Genomic DNA, 22,660 nt, shown 5'->3' with positions numbered 1-22,660 from the left:
ATTGTGCTAACCACCATGCTACCCTCATTACTCTCACCACCTCATTACTGACTGATTGTCTACAGGACGTTCCTTTGTATTGCAAAGCAGATGGACAAGATGTGTCCACTGAACGACTAAAAGTGAAGTATGTCAGACAATGTTTCCACGTTATCTAATCAGGACAATGACTGTAACCTAATCAAACCGCCGGTATTGATAATCGGTTGTATTGTAATACTTTGAATCACTTTGTATTCCTTTGAATCAGTCTGTACCATCCAAACCTTATAAGATGCGTAAAACAGCTTTGTGAGCGCAGAGCGACTTGGACCAAGCTGCAGTTACAGCGGCCAAGTTCTAGCTCTTCCGCATTCTTGTGCCATTAAAAGACGTTTAGTTAAAGTTTTATATGGTCTGAAGAACTCGACTCATTTAACTACGCTAACAGAGGTCAAACGCGAAGGAGGCCGACCAACCATGCCCACATGTTCTGGTCTTGCCCCAGACTTGCAGCAATGTCCAAGATGGTGGGGATGAGGGTAGAGCCTTGCCCAAAAGTGGCGGTCTTCGGGGTATCAGAACAGCCAGATCTCTTCATGCGGAAGAGGGCTAACACCCTTGCCTTTGCCTCCCTAATCGCCCGCCGGAGAATCCTGCTCGGCTGGCAATCAGCAGCTCCACCCAAAGCTGCAGACTGGTTGTCCGACCTATTGGAATTTCTCCAGATGGAAATAATTAGATTTGCAATCCGGGGGTCGAAAGGCGGCTTCCACAGAACATGGGAGCCATTCACCCAGTTGTTCCAAGACCTCTTTGTAACCAATAGCCAATAAGCCACAGGAAGGGACAGGTAAGCCATGGTATATCAATTGGGGTGGGGGGGGGGGGGGGGGGGGGGGGGGGAGAGAGAAGGAGGGGAAAGAGAGAGAGAATAAACAGGCACATGGAGCCCAACCATGCCCAGTAAATAACAAAATACATGGCATCACGCCATCCCAACTGGAACAGGACATGAGAGCTGACGGGGTCTTGGATAGAGTGGACGTGGAGAGGATGTTTCCACTTGTAGGAAAAACTAGAAGCAGAGGACACAATCACAGACTAAAGATCCTTTAAAACAGAGATGAGGAAGAATTTTTTCAGCCAGAGTGTGGTGAATAAGTGGAACTCTTTGCCGCAGAAGGCTGTGGAGGCCAAATCACTGAGTGTCTTTAAGCAGAGATAGATAGGTTCTTGATTAATAAGAGGATCAGGGGGTTATGGGGAGAAGGCAGGAGAATGGGGATGAGAAAATATCAGCCATGATTGAATGGCGGAGCAAACTCGATGGGCCGAGTGGCCTAATTCCGCTCCTATGTCTTACGGTCTTTAGGGAAGAAGGCACACTATAAGGCCATAAGGGGAGGGTGGTCAGAAAGTAAGGGGGGGGGGGGGAAAGAGGGGAGCAGGGATCCAACGCCTACTGGAAAACGAATAACAAGAAGTTGTAACCATTGTAAATAACGAAAGATAACCAATGTAAATAACAGAAGACGACCGATGTTGATATATTTCTTTTTGTTTTTCGTTTGTTTTCAATATATGTCCACGCCTATTTTTGTTCTGTATATTACAAACAATCCTCAATAAAAATATCGTTTTTTTAAAGTTTAAGGCATGGTAGGTGAGGTCAGCTGAGTGGAATGTGTGACCTGTCGTATGTAGGGAATCATGGACCCTACCAGGTCATCCTAGATGATCACATGTGCAGGAAATGCTCCCAACTGCAGAAACTTGAGCTCTGACTGGAAACACTGTGGCACATTCAGAAGGCCTTTAGCACATGGATAGCACCTTTAGAGAGGTGGAAATAAGACTGTAGGAAAGAACGGTGACCACCATGCAGTCCAAGAGAAACAGGTGGATAGTGCAGGAGTCGCCTGGAGTCTTGCTCTCAAATCCGTTTTCCATCTTGCAAGCTGATGAAGGCAATGGTTCCTCAAGGAAGTGCAGTCAGAGCCGAGCTTCTGCACCACAAGTAGCCTGACCTGACAGGAGGGGAGAAGTCGGAATCTTAGAACCCCTACAATGCAGAAAGTCATTCGGCCCATCAGGTCTGCACCAACCTTCTGAAAGAGCACCCCATCCCGGTCCATGACTCCAGCCCATCCCGGCAACCCCACCCAACCTGCACACCTTTGGACACTAAGGGGTAATTTAGCATGGCAAATCCACCTAACTTCTTTTAATTCATTCATGGGATGCGAATGTTGCTACCTAGGCCAGCATTTATGGCTGATCCCCGAGGGCACTCAAGAGTCAACCACACTGGGACTTCCGGTGGCTGTGATGACGTAGGAAGCCACACATTTGGGAGCTCCCAGTTTAAACGGACTTTTAGGTTCTTTTTAGAGCCCAAAACGGAAATTTTTCAACGTCTCCCGGTGGGGGAAGGTGTGCTGAACGACTTTCCCCGCAGTTCATGACTCGAACTCGGAGTGGAAAGGGGGAAAAAGCAGCAGCAGCTCCCCAGAAAAAACGGGGGAAGGGATCTAAGATGGCCACTGGCAGAGCTCCAGAGGAGTGGAGGCTGTGGGCCCAAGAGCAACTAGCTGCTCTCATGCGCTGCTTCACAGACTTCAAAGCTGAGGTGCTGAGCTCTCTGCAGGAAACAAACAGAAGGCTGTCGGAGATTCAGACCACCCAGGGTGCTGCCATCAAGGAGTTACAGACACAGGCCACTGAACGAGAGGAGGAGGCCGTGATCCTCGTGAATAAGGTGGAGGGGCACGAGGCACTCCACAAGAAGTGGCAGGAACGCTTCGAGGAGCTTGATCACCGCATGAGGCGGAAAAACCTGCGGATCTTGGGCCTTGCGGAGGGGCTGGAGGGGTCGGACCCTGACAAACTACGTGGCTACGATGCTAAACTCGCTAGTGGGGGCCGGGTCTTTCCATCTGCCCTTGGAGCTGGAGGAAGCGCACAGGGTACTGGCCAAGAGGCCTAAGGAAAATGAACCCCCGCGTGCGGTGCTGGTGAGGTTCCACCGGTTCAGTGATCAGGAGTGTGTGCTGCGCTGGGCCAAGAAGGTGAAGAGCAGCAAGTGGGAGAATGGGGTAGTACGGATCTACCAGGATTGGAGTGTGGAGGTGGCTAAGTGGCGGTCCGGATTTAAATCGGACGAAGGAGGTGCTTTACAGGCAAAAGATAAAGTTCGGAATGTTACAGCCCGCGCGCCTGTGGGTAACTTATTCGGACCGGCATTATTATTTCGATTCCCCGGAGGAGGCGTGGGCCTTTGTGCGGACGGAGAAACTGGACTTGAACTAGGGGTTGGGGGTTGTGGGGTCGGTTGTAATATTTTAGTGCTGGATTCTGCTGTTGCTGTGTTCTCTTTGTTTTTTGTACTTTTACAATTTTGACATGGTTATTTACGGGGGTGTTCTGCTATGTTTTTTTTTTGCTGTGGGGCACTGTTCGAGTTGTGTATCTTGCGGGGAGGGTTGGGGGGGTTTGTTGTATTCTATGTCGGGTTGGGGGTATGGAGTGGGGCTGGTATTTAGGAGCTGCGTCAGAAGGGTGTGGTGGGGCAGTGCGAAAGCGCGGGCTTTCCTCTGGTTTCCCGCGCTGCGGGGCTGGGGGGCGGAGACTGTGACGGGGGAGGCGGGTTCTTCCCCGCACTGGAGCGGTGCCTGGAGGAGGGATAGATTGGGGGATGATCCCACTCTGGGAGGGGTCGGGTTATTGGCGGGAGTTTCCGGGGTCAGCAGAAGTTAGCTGACCCACGGAAGTACAATGGAGGATGGTTCGCGGCTAGGAGGGTTCCTAGCCTGGGGGGGAAGGGAGGGGGGGAAAAGGGAATACCGGGTTGCTGCTGGTAGGGTCAAGAAGGAGCTGGTGGGGGCTGGGGGGACAGAGGTGAGGTGTTGTCGCCGTGGGAACTGGGTCAGACAGGGGGTGCTGGCCTGGGGCTCGTCGACATGGGAGGGGGGCAGGACGCCCTCTGATCTGGTTGGTCACCTGGAATGTGAGAGGGTTGAATGGGCCGGTGAAGCGGTCGAGAGTACTGGCTCATCTGAAGGGGCTAAAGGCAGATGTGGCAATGCTTCAGGAGACCCACCTGAAGGTGGCGGACCAGGTCCGCCAGAGGAAGGGATGGGTGGGGCAGGTTTTCCACTCTGGGTTGGATGTGAAGAACCGGGGAGTGGCGATTCTGGTGGGGAAAAATATGTTGTTTGAGGCATCGGAGGTGGTGGCGGATAAGGGGGGTAGGTATGTTATGGTTAGGGGCAGGCTACAAGGAGAGAAGGTGGTACTGGCTAGTGTGCATGCCCCAAATTGGGACGATGTGGGCTTTATGAGGCGTATGTTGGGACGGGTCCCGGATCTGGAGGCGGGAGGTCTGATCATGGGGGGGGGGACTTCAATACGGTGTTGGATCCTTCACTGGATCGGTCCAGCTCTAGGACGGGTAGGAGGGCGGCGGCGGCCAAGGTACTGAGAGGGTTTATGGACCAGATGGGTGGGGTGGATCCATGGAGGTTTGTGAGGCCGAGGGCACGCGAGTACTCTTTCTTCTCCCACGTACATAGGGTCTACTCTCGGATAGATTTCTTCGTGGTGAGTAGGGGACTGATTCCGAGAGTGGAGGAGGCCGAGTATTCGGCCATTGCAATCTCCGACCATGCTCCGCATTGGATAGAGTTGGAGATGGGAGAGGTGCGGGACCAGCGCCCGTTGTGGCGGTTGGATGTGGGGCTGTTGGCGGAGGAGGAGGTGTGTAGGAGGGTCCGGGCAAGTATTGAGGGGTACCTCGAGGTGAATGATACGGGGGAGGTTCAGGTGGGGATGGTCTGGGAAGCCCTGAAGGCAGTGATTCGTGGGGAGCTGATATCCATCCGGGCACACAGGGAGAGGAGCAAGAGGAGTGAGAGGGATAGACTGGTGGGAAAGATGCTGGAGGTAGACAGGAGGTACGCAGAGGCACCAGAGGAGGGACTGTTGGGGGAGAGGCGCAGCCTGCAGGCTAAATTTGATTTGCTGACCACTAGAAAGGCGGAGGCACAGTGGAGGAAGGCACAAGGGGCAGTGTACGAACATGGTGAAAAGGCGAGTAGGATGCTGGCTCATCAGCTCCGCAAGCGGGTTGCGGCTAAGGAAATTGCTGGAGTGAGAGACAAGAGTGGGAATGTGGTGCGGAAGGGGGTAGAGGTGAATGAGGTCTTCAAGAACTTTTACGGGGAACTGTACCGGTGGGAGCCAACGGGGGAGAGGAGGGGAATGGAGAGGTTCCTTGACGGGCTTTCTTTCCCGAAGGTGCAGGAGGAGAAGGTGGAGGAGCTAGTTAAGGGGATCGGGCAGATGCAGTCAGGGAAGGCACCGGGGCCGGATGGGTTCCCGGTGGAATTTTATAAAAAGTTTGTGGACCTAGTGCGCCCCTTGCTGGTGCGGACACTCAACGAAGCGTGGGAAGAGAGGTGGGGGGGGGGGGGGGGCTGGGAGGATAGAGGGGGAGGGGAGAGGAGGGGATAGGAGACGAGGGACGGGGAACCGTAGGTAGGTGAGGGGAGGGGCGGGGAACCATGGGTAGGTGATGGGAGAGGAGTTGAGGGGCGAGGAACCATGGGTAGGTGAGGGGAGAGGAGGGGAGGGGAGGGGCGGGGAACCATGGGTAGGTGAGGGGAGTGGTGGGGAACCATGGGTAGGTGAGGGGAGAGGAGGGGAGGGGCGGGGAACCATGGGTAGGTGAGGAGAGAGGAGGGGAGGGGCAGGGAACCATGGGTAGGTGAGGGGAGAGGAGGGGAGTGGCGGGGAACCATGGGTAGGTGAGGGGAGAGGAGGGGAGTGGCGGGGAACCATGGCTAGGTATGGGGAGAGGAGGGGAGGGGTGGGGAACCATGGGTAGGTGAGGGGAGAGGAGTTGAGGGTCGGGGAACCATGGGTAGATGAGGGGAGGGGCGGGGAACCATGGGTAGGGGAGGGGAGGTGCGGGGAACCATGGGTAGGTGAGGGGAGAGAAGGGAGGGGCGGGGAACCATGAGTAGATGAGGGGAGAGGAGTTGAGGGGCGGGGAACCATGGGTAGGTGAGGAGAGAGGAGGGGAGGGGCAGGGAACCATGTGTAGATGAGGGGAGAGGAGTTGAGGGGCAGGGAACCATGGGTAGGTGAGGGAACTGTCTGTCCCATTCCGCGTGGTTTCCAGGCTGGAGAAAGGGGGGGAATGTCCCGAAGACCTGGAACGACGCGGACTTGGTGCAAATCTGTGACTCCCGGCTGTGGAGGACAAGCGGTGGGGGTTCAAAGTGCCAGGTGGGTGTGTTGTGGGAAAATTCGGAGAGTGTTCCTGGAGGAGGACGAATCATGTATCGCTGTGGATGAGTTTTTTAACAAAGAGATTTCTGATGATTAAAAAAAAACGAAGCGTGGGAAGGGGGGACTTTGCCCCCGACGATGTCGCGGGCGCTGATCTCGTTAATTTTAAAGAGGGACAAGGACCCCCAGCAGTGTGGTTCATACAGGCCCATATCTCTCCTCAACGTGGATGCTAAGGTGCTGGCAAAAATCCTGGCCACCAGGATAGAGGACTGTGTGCCAGGGGTTGTGCACGAGGACCAGACAGGTTTTGTGAAGGGAAGGCAGCTGAACACAAATGTGCGGAGATTGTTGAATGTCATCATGATGCCGGCGATTGAGGGGGAGGCAGAGATAGTGGTGGCGCTGGATGCAGAGAAGGCCTTCGATAGAGTGGAGTGGGGGTACTTATGGGAGGTGTTGGGGAGGTTTGGATTTGGTGAAGGGTTCATTAGATGGGTAAGGCTGCTATATGAGGCCCCGATGGCATGCGATGGCCACGAATAGGAGGTGGTCGGAGTACTTCCGGCTTTACCGAGGGACCAGGCAGGGTTGCCCCCTGTCCCCCTTGTTGTTTGCACTGGCAATCGAGCCGCTGGCGATGGCGTTGAGGGATTCAGAGAGGTGGAGAGGCTTGGTGCGAGGTGGAGAGGAACATAGGGTGTCGTTGTATGCCGATGACCTGTTACTGTATGTGGCGGACCCGGTGGGAGGGATGCCGGGGGTGATGGAGTTGCTAGCTGAGTTTGGGACCTTTTCAGGTTATAAATTAAATTTAGGCAAGAGTGAGGTGTTTGTGGTGCACCCTGGAGACCAGGAGGAAGGAATTGGTAGGCTCCCGCTTAGGCGGGCAGGGGAGAGCTTTAGGTACCTGGGGGTGCAGGTGGCCAGGGACTGGGGGACTCTTCACAAGCATAATTTCACCAGACTTGTAGATCAGATGGAGGAAGAGTTCAAGAGGTGGGACATGCTGCCATTATCGTTGGCGGGGAGGGTACAGTCCGTCAAAATGATGGTGCTTCCGAGGTTCTTGTTCCTCTTTCAGTGCCTGCCCATCTTTATCCCCAGGGCCTTCTTTAGGAGAGTGACTAGCAGTATTCTGAGCTTTGTGTGGGCGCATGGGACTCCAAGAGTGAGGAGGGTGTTCCTGGAGCGAGGGAGGGATAGAGGCGGGCTGGCGCTGCCCAACCTTCTGGGGTACTATTGGGCGGCCAATGTGTCAATGGTGCGTAAATGGGTGATGGAGGGGGGAGGGGCGGCGTGGAAAAGAATGGAGATGGCGTCATGTAGAGGTACGAGCCTGGGTGCCATGGTAACGGCGCCGTTGCCGCTCTCCCCTAAGAGATTTACCACGAGCCCGGTGGTGGCAGCGACCCTAAGAATTTGGGGACAGTGGAGGCGGCATAGGGGGGAAACAGGGGGCTCGATGGAGGCTCCACTGGATGGCAACCATCGGTTCATCCCGGGGAACAAGGATGGGGGATTTAGGGGGTGGCAAAGGGCGGGCATCAGCAAATTGAGGGACCTGTTTATTGGCAGGAGGTTTGAGGGCCTGGGGGAACTGGAAGATAAATTTGGCCTTCCCAAGGGAACATGTTTAGATACTTGCAGGTAAAGGCGTTTGCTAGGCGACAGGTAGAGGGATTCCCTTTGCTGCCCTCGAAGGGGACGATGGACAGAGTGCTTTCGGGGGTGTGGGTCGGAGAGGGGAAGGTGTCTGACATCTATAAGGTAATGCAGGAGGTGGAGGAGTCGTCAGTGGAGGAGCTGAAGGCTAAATGGGAGGAGGAACTCGGGAAGCAGATAGAGGACGGGACTTGGGTGGATGCCTTGGAGAGGGCCAACTCTTCCTCCTCATGTGCGAGGCTTAGTCTCATCCAATTTAAGGTGCTGCACCTGGCCCACATGTCCGGGACTAGGATGAGTAGGTTCTTTGGGTGTGAGGGTAGGTGCACCAGATGTTCGGGGAGTCCAGCGAACCACGCCCATATGTTCTGGGCATGCCCAGCACTGGAAGAATTCTGGAAGGGGGTGGCGGGGACGGTGTCGAGGGTGGTTAGATCCAGGGTGGGGACTCGTGATTTTTGGAGTTGCGGTAGAGCCGGGAGTGCAGGAGGCAAAAGAGGCCGGTGTCCTGGCCTTTGCGTCCCTAGTAGCTCGTCGAAGGATTCTGCTACAGTGGAAGGATGCAAGGCCCCCCAAGTGTGGAGACCTGGATCAGTGACATGCGGGATTTATAAAACTGGAAAGGGTCAAATTTGCCCTGAGAGGATCAATACAAGGGCTCTATAAACGATGGCAGCCTTTTCTGGACTTCCTGGCGCAAAGATAGGTATCTTGGTCAATAGCAGCAGCAACTCCGGGGGGGGAGGGGTTCCTTATTGTAGTTTCTATTCTGTAACTTTATATTGTGTTAATTTGCGTTGTTGTTAAAATGCTGTGTTGTGCATGGGGTGGGGCGAATGTTTATGATTGTTAATATTATTGTTATTTTTGGTATTTTACTAAGGTGCGTTATTGTTGTGTAAATGCAAAATTTTTCAATAAAAATTATTTTTAAAAAAAAGTCAACCACACTGCTGTGGATCTGGGGTCACATGTTGGCCAGACTATGTAAGGATGGCAGATTTCCTTCCCTAAAGGACATTAGTGAACCAGACAGGTTTTTACGGCAATCGCCAATGGTTTCATGGTCATCTTTAGACTTTTAATTCCAGATTTTTTTTATTGAATTCAAATTTCACCAACTGTCATGGTGGGATTTGAACCCGGGTTCCGAGAGCATGACGCTGAGTCTCTGGATACCTAATTCAGCGACAATACCACTACGCCACTGCCTCCATTTGGACCATGGGAGGAAACCGGAGCACCCGGGGGAAACCCATGCCGACACGGGGAGAACGTGCAGACTCGGACAGTCACCCAAGGCCAGAATTGAACCCTGGTCCCTACCGCTGTGAGACAGCAAATCTAGCCACTGTGCTACCCCGAGAGGGAGTAATAGTGATGGGGATTCATTAGCTAAGGGAATAGGCAGCATTTCTGTGGCCACAGATTTGACTCCAGGATGGTGCGTTGCCTCCCTGGGGCCAGGGAGGTCACGGAATGGCTGCAGGGCATCCGAATGGGGGAGAATGGTAAGTCAGAGATCGTGGTACATATTTGTACCAATGGTTAAGGTAGAATGAAGGATGAAATCTTGCATCAAGAATTCAGGAGCTAGGCAGCAGATTAAAAAGCAGGACCTCAAAGGTTGTAATCTCTGGATTACTACCGGTGTCATGTGCAATGCAAGTACAGATATAGGAGAATAGGGAAGATGAATGTGTGGCTCAAGATTTGGTCACGGTTTTATATTCCTGGATCACAGACCGTTTCTGGGCAAGATGAGACATGTACAAGTCTGCACCTGAACCAGAATGGACCAACACCTTTGCTAGTGCAATTTTAGAGTATTTTAAACTAGCTCCGCAGGTGGATGGTACACAGAGTGATAGTACAATAGGGTCAGAGCATACTGTAGTAAAGGAACTATGACAGAGAGTGTTCAACCATGTTAGGTTCCAAGGGAGTACCGAGAGGCTGGATGGTGTCTACTTTAATGCTAGGAGTATTATAGGTAAGACTGATGAGTTAAGGCCGTGGATTCACACATGGAATTGTGATATTGTTGCCATCACAGAGACATGGTTGAGGGAGGGCAGGACACGCAACTCAACATTCCAGGGTATAGGAGTTTCAGGCTAGATAGGGAGGGTGTAAAAGGAGGTGGTGTTGCATTATTAATTAAGGAGTCAGTTACTGCAGTAAGGAGGGACAATGGCTTTCAAGGGTCTTCAAATTAGGCTTTGTGGAGAGATCTTCGGAATAAAAAAGGGGCTGTCACATTGCCGGGAGCGTATTATAGGCCCCCAAATAGTCAGTGAGCAATAGAGGAGCAGATATGTAGACCGAGGTGTGTAAAAATAATAATAGGATAACTACATTAGGGTATTTCAATTTCTCCAACATTAATTGGGATAGTCATAGCGTAAAGGGTTTAGAGAGGGCGGATTTCTTGAAATGTATTCAGGAGAGCTTTTCATGTCAATATGCAGAAGGCCCAACAAGGAACGGTGCAGTGCTGGATCTAATTCTGGGTAACGAAGCCAGGCAGGTTTAAGGTGGCAGTGGGGGAGCATTTTAGTGATAGCGACAAGAACACAGTACAATTTAAGTTTGTTATGGAAAAGGGAAAAGATGGTTTGCAAAAAATGATTTTGGATTGGGGAAGGCAGATTTTATTAAAATAAGGCAGGATCTGGCCAAAGTAGACTGGGAACAGCTTCTTGTGGGAAAATCTACAGCAGAGCAGTAGGAGGGCACTCAAAAGGAAATGGGAAGAGTACAGGCTCAACATGTTCCCTTTAGGGTGAAATGTAGGAGCAACAAGCCCAGAAAACCCTGGATGCCAAGTCATATTCAGCACTTAGTAAGAAAGAGAGGCTTTGAGCAAGTAGAAAGGGAGCAAATCAGTGAAGGCCTGAGTGGAGTTTAGAAACTGCAGGGGGGAGTTTAAGAAGGCAATTAGGTGAGGAAAGAGGGTGCATGAAAAAGTACTGGCAGGTAAGATTAGGGAGAATCCGAAGATATTTAATAAGTATATTAAGGGAAAGAGGATAATTAGGGAAAGAGCAGGGCCCATTAGGGGCGAATCTGTTCATCCAGCCAGATTACATTGGCAGGGTATTAAAGGAGTACTTTGCATCTCTCTCCACTCAAAGAGGAGGATGTAGGCGCAGAATTCAGGGAGAATGACAGTGAGGTTCTGAGCAGTTTGACATACAGAATGAGGGATGTAATGGAGGTTTTGGCCGGCTTACAAGTGGACAACTCCGCAGATCCTGATAGGTTTTGTCCCAAGCTGCTGTGGGAGGCACGGGAGGAGAGTACAGGGGCTCTGACCCGAATTTCTATTTCCTCTCTGGCCACGAGGGAGATGCCAGAGGATTGGAGGGCAGCTAATGTGGTTCCACTTTTCAAGAGGGTAGTAGAGACAAATCAGTGTATTACAGACCAGTGAATCTCACTCACATCAGTGGTAGGGAAACTATTGGAGAAAATTCTGAAGGAGAGTGTTAATCACCACTTTGAAGGCAAGATTTAATCAGGTCTGTATGGCTTTGTCAGAAGTAGGTCATGCCTAACGAATTTGATTTGGCACGGGAGCACAGTGGTTAGCACTGTTGCTTCAGAGCACCACGGTCCCAGGTTCGATTCCCGGCTTGGGTCACTGCCTGTGCGGAGTCGGCACATTCTCCCCGTGTCTGCGTGGGTTTCCTTCGGGCGTTCTGGTTTCCTCCCACAAGTCCCAAAAGATGTGCAGTTAGGTGGTTTGGACATTCTGAATTCTCCCTCAGTATACCCGAACAGGCGCTAGAGTGTGGCGACTAGGGGATTTTCACAGTAACTTCATTGCAGTGTTAATGTAAGCCTACATGCGACAATAATAAAGGTTATAATTTATAATAAAGATTGTCTTTTTTGAGGAAGTGAATGGGTGTAGAGATTTTTGTTAATATAAATTTAGAGTATCCAATTCATTTTTTCCAGTTAAGGGGCAATTTAGCATCGCCAATCCACCTACCCTGCACATCTTTGGGTTGTGGGGGCAAAACCCACGCAAACATGGGGAGAATGTGCAAACTCCCCACGGACCTGTAGGTTGTTTTTTTCTTTCTTTTCATGGGCAGCACGGTAGCATTGTGGTTAGCACAATTGCTTCACAGCTCCAGGGTCCCAGGTTCGATTCCGGCTTTGGTTACTGTATGTGCGGAGTCTGCACGTTCTCCCCATGTGCGCGTGGGTTTCCTCCGGGTGCTCCGGTTTCCTCCCACAGTCCAAAGATGTGCAGGTTAGGTGGATTGGCCGTGATAAATTGCCCTTAGTTTCCAAAATTGCCCTTAGTGTTGGGTGGGGTTACTGGGTTATGGGGATAGGGTGGAGGTGTTGACCTCAGGTAGGGTGCTCTTTCCAAGAGCCGGTGCAGACTCGATGGGCTGAGTGGCCTCCTTCTGCACTGTAAATTCTATGATAATCTAGGTGTCGACCCGTGCAATTTAAGAAGTGTTAATGTGTTAAACTGTGAAAATTACAAATGCTTCAATAAAACATTTTCTATAAAAATTCCACACTGACAGTAACCCACGGCCGGGATCGAACGTGGGAGCTGAGTGCCGTGAGGCAGCAGTGCGAACCACTGTGCCATCATGCTGCCAAATGGGTGTCTAGATTTTTTAAAATATAAATTTAGAGTACCCAATTCATTCTTTCCAATTAAGGGACAATTTAGCGTGACCAATCCACCTAGCCTGCACATCTTTGGGTTGTGGGGACGAAAGCCACGAAAACACGGAGAGAATGGGCAAACTCCACACGGACAGTGACACAGAGCCTGGATCGAACTTGAGACCTCGGCGCCGTGAGGCAACAGGGCTAAGCCACTGCGCCACCGTGCTGCCCCTTAAATGGGTGTATAGATGAGGGTCGCGCAGATGATGTAGTTTATATGGATTTCAGCAAAGCCTGTGATGAGGTTCCACATGGGACACTGATAAAGAAGGTTAAGGCACATGGGGTCCAGGGTAACTTGGCAAGTTGGATCCAAGACGCGCTTTGTAGTAGAGCCAGAGGGTGGTTGGTGCACAAGGTTGTTTGTGTAACTGGAGGCCGAAGTCCAATGGGGGATGATAAGTAAGTTTATGGTTGACTTGAAGATTTGTAGGGTGGTTAATAGTGAGGAAGTAGGTCTTGGGTTACAGGAAGATATAGGTGGGTTGGTCAGATGGGCAGATCAGAGGCAGATGGAAAAGTGCAAGGTGATGCACTTTGGAAGTAGGAACAATTCAAGGGAATGAATGGTAGGACACTAGGGATCTTGTAGTGCTTGTTCACAGATCCCTGGAGATGGCAGGACAGGTTAATAGGGTAGTTAAGGAGGCATACAGGGCACTTGCCTTTATCAGTCGAGGCATAGTTTATGAGAGCAGGGAGGTCATGTTGGACTTGTACAAAACTTTGGTTAGACCACAGCTGGAGTACTGTGTACAGTTCTGGTCACCTCACTGTAGGAAGGATGTGGTTGCACTGGAGAGGGGGCAGCGGAGATTCACTAGGATGTTGCCTGGGATGGAGCATTTGAGCCAAGGAGAGGTGCTCGATATGCTTGTGTTGTTTTCTTTAGAGCAGAGAAGGCTGAGGTGGGACCTGATTGAGGTGTATAAAATAATGAGGGTTATGGGCAGGGTGGATAGGAAGTAGTTCTTCCCCATAGCTGAAGAGTCAATAACGAGGACCATAATTTTAAGGTGACGGGCAGGAGGTTTAGAGGGGATTTGAGGAAAATTCTTTTCACCCGGAGGGTGGCAGGAGTCCAGGATACACTGCCTGGGAGGGTAGTAGAGGCGGGAAACCTCAACCTTTAAAAAGTACCTGGGTAAGTACTCGACATGTCATAACATTCAAGTCTATGGGCCAAGTTCTGGGAAGTGGTTAGTATAGATTTAGTGTAGCTTTGTCGGTGCAGACGTGATGGGCAGAAGGGCCTCTTCTGTACTGTATGACTATGATTGGTGTCGTGTGTGCTGACTGCATGATTGTAAGCAGATTGCAGAAGGAGTGAATGTTCAAAGTGGCAGATGGCCGCCAATCAAGCGGGAGCTTTGTTCTCGATGGTGTCAAGCTTAACGAGTGTTGTTGAAACTGCACTCATTCAGGTGTGTGGAGAGTTTACCATCACGCCCAGACTTGTGCCCTCTGTATGGTGGCTAAACTTGAGTCAGGAGGCAAGTTATTCATCATGGTCTAGAACATATATGGCTGTCCAAGGGTTTTGATGGTAATGCTATTAAACGTCTAAGGGAAGAAGTACTTCCTGATGGCACTCCTGATTCACCTTGCTCCAATTTTAAGGTTATGTCTTTTTGTTTTGGATTCCCTTCTGAGGAAATAGTATTGATAGGGAGAAGCTATCAAATTATTTATTCACTTGAGAAACACTTTCATTAGATGACCAATTTAACCTTCTCTGCTCCAGGAAATAAACACCCAGTCTATGCAATCTGATCTCATAATTTAATCCAGGGATTCCCAAATTGAAAATTGCACTGCACACTTACAAAGGTCAACATATCCTTCCGCAAGTATAGTGACCAGAATGCAACACAGATAACCACAGCTTTGTACAACTGTGTAAACTTCCACCTCTTGATATCCAGGCCCCTTGAGGTGAAGATCATTAATTTATTAGTCTTTTTATGCCTGTTCACAAGCTTTTAGTGAATTCTGTATACGGGTCAATAAATTTCTTTGCTCCTCCACAGTTCCTAGCTTCTCAACATTTAGAACATGCCTTAATCTATCTATTTTAGGGCCAAAGTGGATGACCAAAAACATCCAAGGTGTACTCCAACTGCTACAGTTTTGGACAATCACAATCTAATGCCACTTTCCAACTTTCATCTGCTGGAGGCTGAACTGCCAGAGCAGATCCGAGGAACATCACTATCCTGCCACTTGGAATACATACTCATCATTCCTACTCTGACTCCTACATCCTAAAAAATTATCTAACGGTGTCAAAAAGTTGTCTACCGTAGCATCTGATCCCATTCCTGCTAACAGTGCCTTGTGTGCAGAAGGCAAAACACAACAAGATTGAGACTAAAGCAATTATTTAAACAATGTTATCCAAGTAACATCCAAGAATAGAGTGCAAATGTTAAAAGTTTTGCCTCTAGATGCACTGCACGATGTAGCATTGAACCAAATAAAAACAGAAAATGCTGGAAATACTCAGCAGATTTGTGGAGAGAGAGAGTTAACATTTCAAGTCTATGCCATAGATCTGTAACATTAATTCTGTTTCCCTCTCCAGACCTGCTCAGTATTTCTTGCAGTTTCTGTTTCTATTTCAAATCCAGTATTGTTTGTAGTTGTGGTACGGAGCTATGTGATTGCAGATTCAATAGCCAGGTAGATCTCAGAAAAGTCAGCAATCAAACCAAAACAATTGGCCTCAACATGCCAATGTAGTATTGGTAGAGTTGGAGATTGCAAAGAGCACAAAAATAAAATTATATGGCCAAAGCTATCACTCTTCTTTGCTATCTGTCCTCTTTTGCTGGACATCAACCAAATACAGCATGAAGCGTGCCTGTATATCATAGGTAAATAGCCCACAATCTGGCACATAACAAGGATCATCTGAGAAAGGAAGGATTAAAAGACAGTCAGCACCAGTATAAAATATTGTTTTCACAAGGAGGGAATAATGTGGAAAATATAGAAAAAATCAAGTAGTAATCTTTATTGAGACCCTGACAATTGCAATTTATTCTTTCTACCAGTAGATGGTGCCACATATCTATTTTCTAAAACCTTCAAAACTTGTATTCTGTTCTTTTTACCACCACCCAAGAATAGATGGTGTCACTTGCTCAGTCTCATGCCACATGATAGATTTCAAATACATCAAAAACAGAATACAGATAGCAAAATGTGGAATGAGCGATACAAAACACATTCTTTGGGATAGTGGTTTCTGAAAAATGAAGTCATCAAAGAGGTGCACAAGACAAGGCTAAACATCATGACAAGATCACTAGAACAGTTTATCTGGTTATGTGTTTCAGAAATGTGGAAGCTTGCTGTGTGGAGGCTTTCTATTGATTTTCCATACATCAAAACAGTGACCATAATTGCAAAGTACTTATTTGTCTGGTGAACACTTCTGGGACACCCGGAGGTGAAACACTTTTCGGAAAATGCAAACATATATTTGAAAGAAGGAATTAATTGTTTCAGTGCTCGTGTTACTTGCAGTTAGTTTGATTGGATAAGAACCTCAACCAGCAATGGATAGTTACAAAGTTACTGAGTAGCACTGACACTTCTTTTTTTGTCCATGTTATTCAGTTTTTCACATTTTCCAGAATTAATGCTCATTTTTATTTTTATTTGTTCATGGGGATGTGGGTCTCACTGGCTCGGACAGTATTTGTTGCTCATCCAGAATTATCCTTGAGCAGGTGGTGGTGGGCTGCCTTCTTGAACCTCCGCAGTCCATGTGGTGTAGGTACACCCACTGTGCTGTCAGGGAATTCCAGGATTTATGACACAGCGACAATGAAGGAACAGCGATATATTGCCAACTCAGAATGTTGAGTGATTTGGGAAGGAAACCTCCAGTTTTGGGTGTTCCTATGTGACTGCAACCCTTGTTCTACTAGATAATAGAGGTTGCAGATTTGGAAGATGCTGTTAAAGAAGCATTGGTGAGTTTCTGCAGTGCACCTTCTCAAGGGCAACTAGAGGTGGGCAATAAATGATGGCCTAGTCGTCGTTGGTCGCATCCCATAAATGAATTAAAACAAAAAATCTTGTAGGTGCTGCCACTGTTGGTCAGTGGTGGAGGGTGTGATTGTCTGTGGAAGGAGTGCCAAACAAATGGGCTGCATTGTCCTGGATGATGTTGAGCTTCATGAGTGTTGGAGCTCCACTCACCCAGGCAATTGGAGAGTATTCGATCACATTCCAGACTTGTGCTTTGTGGACAGGCAGTCAGGAACAGGAGGTGAATTGCATGCCGCAGAATTCCAGTGTCTGGCCTGCTCTTGTAGGTACTGTATCTATATGGTTAATTCTGTTCAGTTTCTGGTTAATGTAACCCCCCAGGATGCTGATGTGGATTCAGTGATGGTAATACCATTGAACGTCAAGAAGAAATGTTTAGGTACTCTCTTGTTGGAGATGGCCATTGCCCAGCACTTGTGTGGCATGAATGTTACATGCCACTTGTCAGCCCGAGCGGTCATTGCCCGGCACTTGTGTGGCATGAATGTTACATGTCACTTTTCCAGGTCTTGCTGCATGTGGGCATGGAGTGCTTCAATACCTGATGAATTGTGAATGGTGAACATCATGCAATCATTCACAAATATTTCCAATTCTGACTTTATGATGGAGAGAAGGTCATTCATGAAATAACTAAAGAAAGTTGGACTCCAGTAGTGATACCCTGGGACTGAGATGATTGATTTCCAACATCCACAACAACCTTCCTTTGTGCTAGGCATGACTCTAACCAGTAGAGTTATCCCTTAATTCGTAAATAGTTATAGTTTGAATATTTGCATTGAGTATCCAACTAAATATTAGGAAGACCAAAGCTTTTGGCCAATTGTCTGTGGCTGAACCAGAGTGTTTGGAGCCTTGGTGTCAAATTCAGCCCAGTTATGAGCTTTGACCACAAGATTGCACCATCCCCTCCATCTATTTTCACCTCTGTGACACTGTTCAATTCCACCGCTGCTTCAACTCATAAAAACAAACATTTAAAGTTAGAAGGCATGAATAACGTCCCCTACCAAACCTGCTTAACTTCAGGACATACGTACCTCTCCTGGACGAATTTTAATAAAGAAGCTGCTGCGCTTGTATGAAATCTTGAGAACTTTAGGCCAGGCAAAGCGATTTATTCTGAGCCTGTCTTTGTATACAAGAAGGCCACCTGAACATACCCCAAGCATGATGTCCACTCCTTCCAAGTCCTAAACACAAGGACAATTAAAGATTAATGAAAACCACAAACTACACGTGTCCTGTCAGGAGGAAATCTCTAGTTTGTTTACACTACAAAATACCACCAAGGCAAACCATTTGTGTATTTATGCTGCTCAAAAGATGCAAAAGCCGTAGTTTCACATTTAAGAAACTTGGCAGCCCATTTTCTGACTAACTTGGTTGGTAACACTTGTACAATAGGTACAAGAGTAACAGTTTCATTTTTTCACACTTTTAAAAGATATTATAAGCCTCTTCTAATTAATTCACAATATAAAAATGTATAGTAATACCTCAGCACTCAATGGATTGCCAACAAAAGTTACGCCAAAGACAGAGTATTTAATAATGTAAACAATACCATGATGTAAAATAGATACTCAGACTTCTATTTGTAACGGGTGGTAAAATTGTTTATTAATAATAATAATCTTTATTGTCACAATTAGGCTTACATTAACACTGCACTGAAGTTACTGTGAAAAGCCCCTAGTCGCCATATTCCAGCCACGATCTTTGAAAATTTGTGTATTTTGTATACAGAAAATTACATTTATAGCAAATTTGATGTGACTTGAGCAGTAACTCCACATCATGTTTCTAACCTGAGAATTATTTTCTCAACTAAATTTCTATCTCAAGACTGCACTTTAGCCAGTGTCATTAGACAGTGTATCGGTGCCAAAGGTCAGGGAAAAGATCATTCACATCAACTAGGCTTTCGTGTTCTGCCAATATGAATCTTGCAAGATACCTCATTCAACATCTCAAATTGCTTCCATAGGGTTAGTAACAGATATGTAATAGGCCTTTATCCTAGTGTTCTATATCCTAAAACTGTCCAACATCCAGCACCCGGTAAACAGAAATCTCAACAAAATATTTGAAAGACCAAAGCCATCACCTTAGGCCCCAACCACAAACTCCATTATCTAGTCAGTGGCTCCACCCATGGCCCTGGCAAACTTGATTGATATTGTGTTTAATTCCAAGGTGAGTTTCTGACTACATTACTGCTCCATCAAAAAAGTTGCCTATTCCTACATCTGCAGCAGCATCAGGCTCTGCCCCTGCCTCTCGACTTGTTTATTTCAATGCTACCCTAGTTGGTCGCCCATCTTCCACCCTACATAAACCTGAGCTCATCCAAACCTCAACTGCCTCAATGTTCACAAGACCTGTTTTCCCATCAACCATGTGTTCTCTGACCTACACTGGTTTTCATTGCAGCAACACCTCAAAATTCTCATCCTTGTTTTCAGATCTCTCCAGAACCTCGTCCATCTCTCTAACCTCCGACAAGCCTTGGGAGATCTCTGTACTCCTCAATTCCCTTGTGCATCTTTGATTTTAATTGGTCCACCATTGCCAGCTTCAACGCTCGCTGCCCCAGGTTATGGAATTCTTTCCCTAAACCTCCGTCTCTCTCACATCCTTTGAGATGCACTGTAAAACCTCTCTTTTACCAAGCATTTGGTCATCCATCCTAATATCCTTTACATGGCTTGGTGTCAAATTATGTTTGAAATCATGCTGTGAAGTGCTGTGCTACCATTGGCAAACTGATGCTTAGACTGAAGCATCGCCATACAATAAACCAAGGACCTGCCTAATCAAAGAGCACACATACCGTACATCCTGTGACTAATATCATATCACCCAAAAGTAGTTTATGATTTGCATTTTATATATTTTGATTTTAAATTCAAAACCAATTCACAAATTCACATTAGAAACAATGAAACATAACATGGAGCTACTACTCAATTCACAGATTTGTACATATATTTCTCTGCATACAAAATACAAATCAGCCTTATATTTGTTAATTACTTGAGCAACTGGATCTATCGTGTGCCTCCCCAAGATTTTCTATACTGCAGATCACCAGATTATCAAATCAAATTTGGAACCAAGAGAACTTACAGGGCACAAGAAGAGCAGCTAAATAATACATTAATAGCTTATTAACTGATAGATATGTCCTTTTATCTTCTTATAGTGGTTCTATAATTGCAGGAACTAGCTTGTCCAATGTACCTTTCCAACCAACTCAACTCAATGACCTGAACAATTAAGCTATTTAAATGTCCCTCAGTTAACGGAGCTTAGTTGATTTGAATATCTACCAGTGATACAAATAACCGATTAAACATCCTCACTGATTGAAGCTAATTATTAACTCCATGTTTGAATCTCTCCAATCAGATCTTTTCCCCTGCCACACCACCAAAGCAGCTCTCATCAAAGTCACAGCTGACATCCTAAACCACTGTGACAAGTGTAAACTTTCCTTCTTTCTCCTCAACCGGTCAGCAGCCTTTGAGACAGTTGATTACACCATCCTCTGCCAATGCCTTTCCACTGTCATCCACTGGGTGTGACTGCTCTCACATGATTCAATTCTTACCCATCCATCACTTGCAATGGTTTCTCTTCCTACTTCCACACCATTATTTCTGGCGTTTCCCAAGGATCTATCTTTACCCCCCTCCTACTTCTCATCTACATGCTGCCCCTTGGCAAATCCTCCAAAAGAACAGTGTTAGTTTTCACATGCATGCTGTCAATACACAGCTGTAGCCTACCACCATTTCTCATGACTCTTCCACAGTTGGCAAGTTACATGACATCCAGCACTGGATGAGCAATTTCCTCCAATTAAATGCAAAGGCTGAAGCCATTGTTTTTGGTTCTTACTCCAAACTCAATCCCCTGGCTACCAACTCCATCCCTCTCTCTGGCAACAGTGCAAGATTAAGCCAGTCAGTTTACAACCTTGCTGTCGCATTTAACCCCGCAAAGCGTTTCAAACCTCATACTTGTGTTATCACTAAAGCCACATTGTTCCACCCCTGTAAAATCAACTGACTTCACCTACTTCAGCTCATCTGCTCATCGTTCATTCCCTTGTTACCTCCAGACTTGACTATTCCAATGCACTCCTGACTGGTCTCCCACATTCTATCCTGTGTAAACATGAAGTCATCCAAAACTCTGCTGCCTGTCTCTTAATGTGCAGCAAGTCCCATTCTCCAATCATCCAACACTGGCTCCAGTCAAGCGAACAGCTTGATTTTGAAATTCTCATTCCTGTTTTCAAATTCCCTCATGGTCTCGCCCTTCCCTATTCCTATAATTCCTGTAAGTCTCCTCCAGCCCGGTAACATTCCAAGATATCTGCAATCCTGTAACTGTTCCACCAATAGTGGACTTGTCTTCGGTTGTCTCAGTCTCAATCTCTGAATTAGCCACCCTCTAACTCTCTTGCCCTTCTACCTGACCTGCCTTCTTTCAAACATTCCTCAAAATCTACCTCTTTTACCAAACTTTAGATCATCTGATCATCTAATATCTCCTATGTAGTTCAGTGTCATACATCATTGCTATCAAAGAAAATAAGTTCCTTGGGACATTTCATTACATTAAAGGTGCTTTATACATATAAACATTATGGTCTGGTGATCAGACAAATACCTCAAAGCACCCTGATGATGAGGGCGATGGGAAAGAAAGAAGAGAGGACAATATTGAAAAGGACATTGAAAATAGAGAGCTGTACTTCTAATTTGGAGTGGGAGTAAACCCATTTTAAAAGAGTTGGGAAATTTGTAGAGTAACAAACTAAGCGAGACAATGTAGAAATTTCAGTTGTGAAACACAACTTTCTCTCAAATATAGTCAATTAGCATCCATTAGACAAATTTCCCAGAAGACATAAAATCATTTTATGACTGACCTTTGCCACATTCATCTTGTTCTGACTTGAGTGCTTTCACTTCCTTTTAATTATACTATGCAACAAAAATACTGCACGTTACTTATTTCCAATATGGAAAAACAGTGCACTTATAAATGAATGTCACTGTGATTTAATGGATAAAAGCCTCCTATGACAGTAAAAGGGACCGTAAATCACCTGAAGCACTGAAAAATCATGCTGCAACACCAGCAACAGAAATGTGAAGTCATTTCAGCATTCATTAATCCCAACCAGAAAATGCATAAAATATTACAAGGTATTCCAAAAATAGAACTGAATCAATGGAGGAAGCGATTAAGAGGTTCAATTGAAAGCTTAGGGGGCGGTATTTCCCCCCCCCCCCCCCCCCCCCCCGGGTGGGAGAATTACCGGGACACTGCGCGAATTGCGCCATGCCGCCCCGCGATTCTCCCACCCTCTCGAAACCAGCGCCGCACGAATCGGGTCGAATGGGCCGAGCGGCTGCTCCGACACGACAGGGGAACGCTCGCGGGCGGCCTGTGGGGGGGGGTCCAAAGGGGTCTGCCTCGCGATCAGGGCCCACTGATCGGCTGGTTGGCCTCTTCCCCCCCCCCGGGCCTACATTCTGCCGCGGCTGGCCCCTGAACACACACACCCTATTGAGTCGGTGGCGGGGCGCGCATAAGAAGTTCCCCACTCATGCGCAGGATGGCGTGACCCAACTGCACAAGCGCAGGATTGAGCTGCCCCAACTACGCATGCGCGGGATGGCACGGCGCCCATTTGTGCCATGTAAGGACACGAGTGGCGTGAACTGCTCCAGCGCCGTGCTGGCCCCCTGTGGGGGCCAGAATAGGTCGTGCCGGGGCCCTGTGATCACCGGCGCGGGCACTTGGTCCGCAGAGCGGAGCATCGCCCCCAGGATGTGAGATTTTTGCAAGAAAAATGAGGGGTGGGAGGATTTAGGGAGGGAATTCTAATGAGTAGGGGAGCAGAATGCTCTGCAACCAATAATGAGGCAAA

General features: G+C 47.8%; 1 protein-coding gene across 12 annotated transcripts in view; it reads right to left on the bottom strand.

The window, feature by feature from the left end:
- LOC119965418 (protein 4.1-like) overlaps positions 1–22,660 on the bottom strand; it is a 231,982-nt gene that overhangs the window by 98,358 nt on the left and 110,964 nt on the right. For all 12 annotated transcript variants that reach the window (XM_038796202.1, XM_038796194.1, XM_038796254.1 and 9 more), the window contains exon 9: positions 17,748–17,900. In XM_038796202.1, the coding sequence (XP_038652130.1) occupies positions 17,748–17,900 (153 nt within the window). The remainder of the gene's footprint in view (positions 1–17,747; positions 17,901–22,660) is intronic.

The sequence above is a fragment of the Scyliorhinus canicula genome, chromosome 1 (genome assembly GCF_902713615.1).
Source record: "Scyliorhinus canicula chromosome 1, sScyCan1.1, whole genome shotgun sequence".
Taxonomy (NCBI): Eukaryota; Metazoa; Chordata; class Chondrichthyes; order Carcharhiniformes; family Scyliorhinidae; genus Scyliorhinus; species Scyliorhinus canicula.
This window is presented reverse-complemented; position numbering and strand designations above follow the sequence as displayed.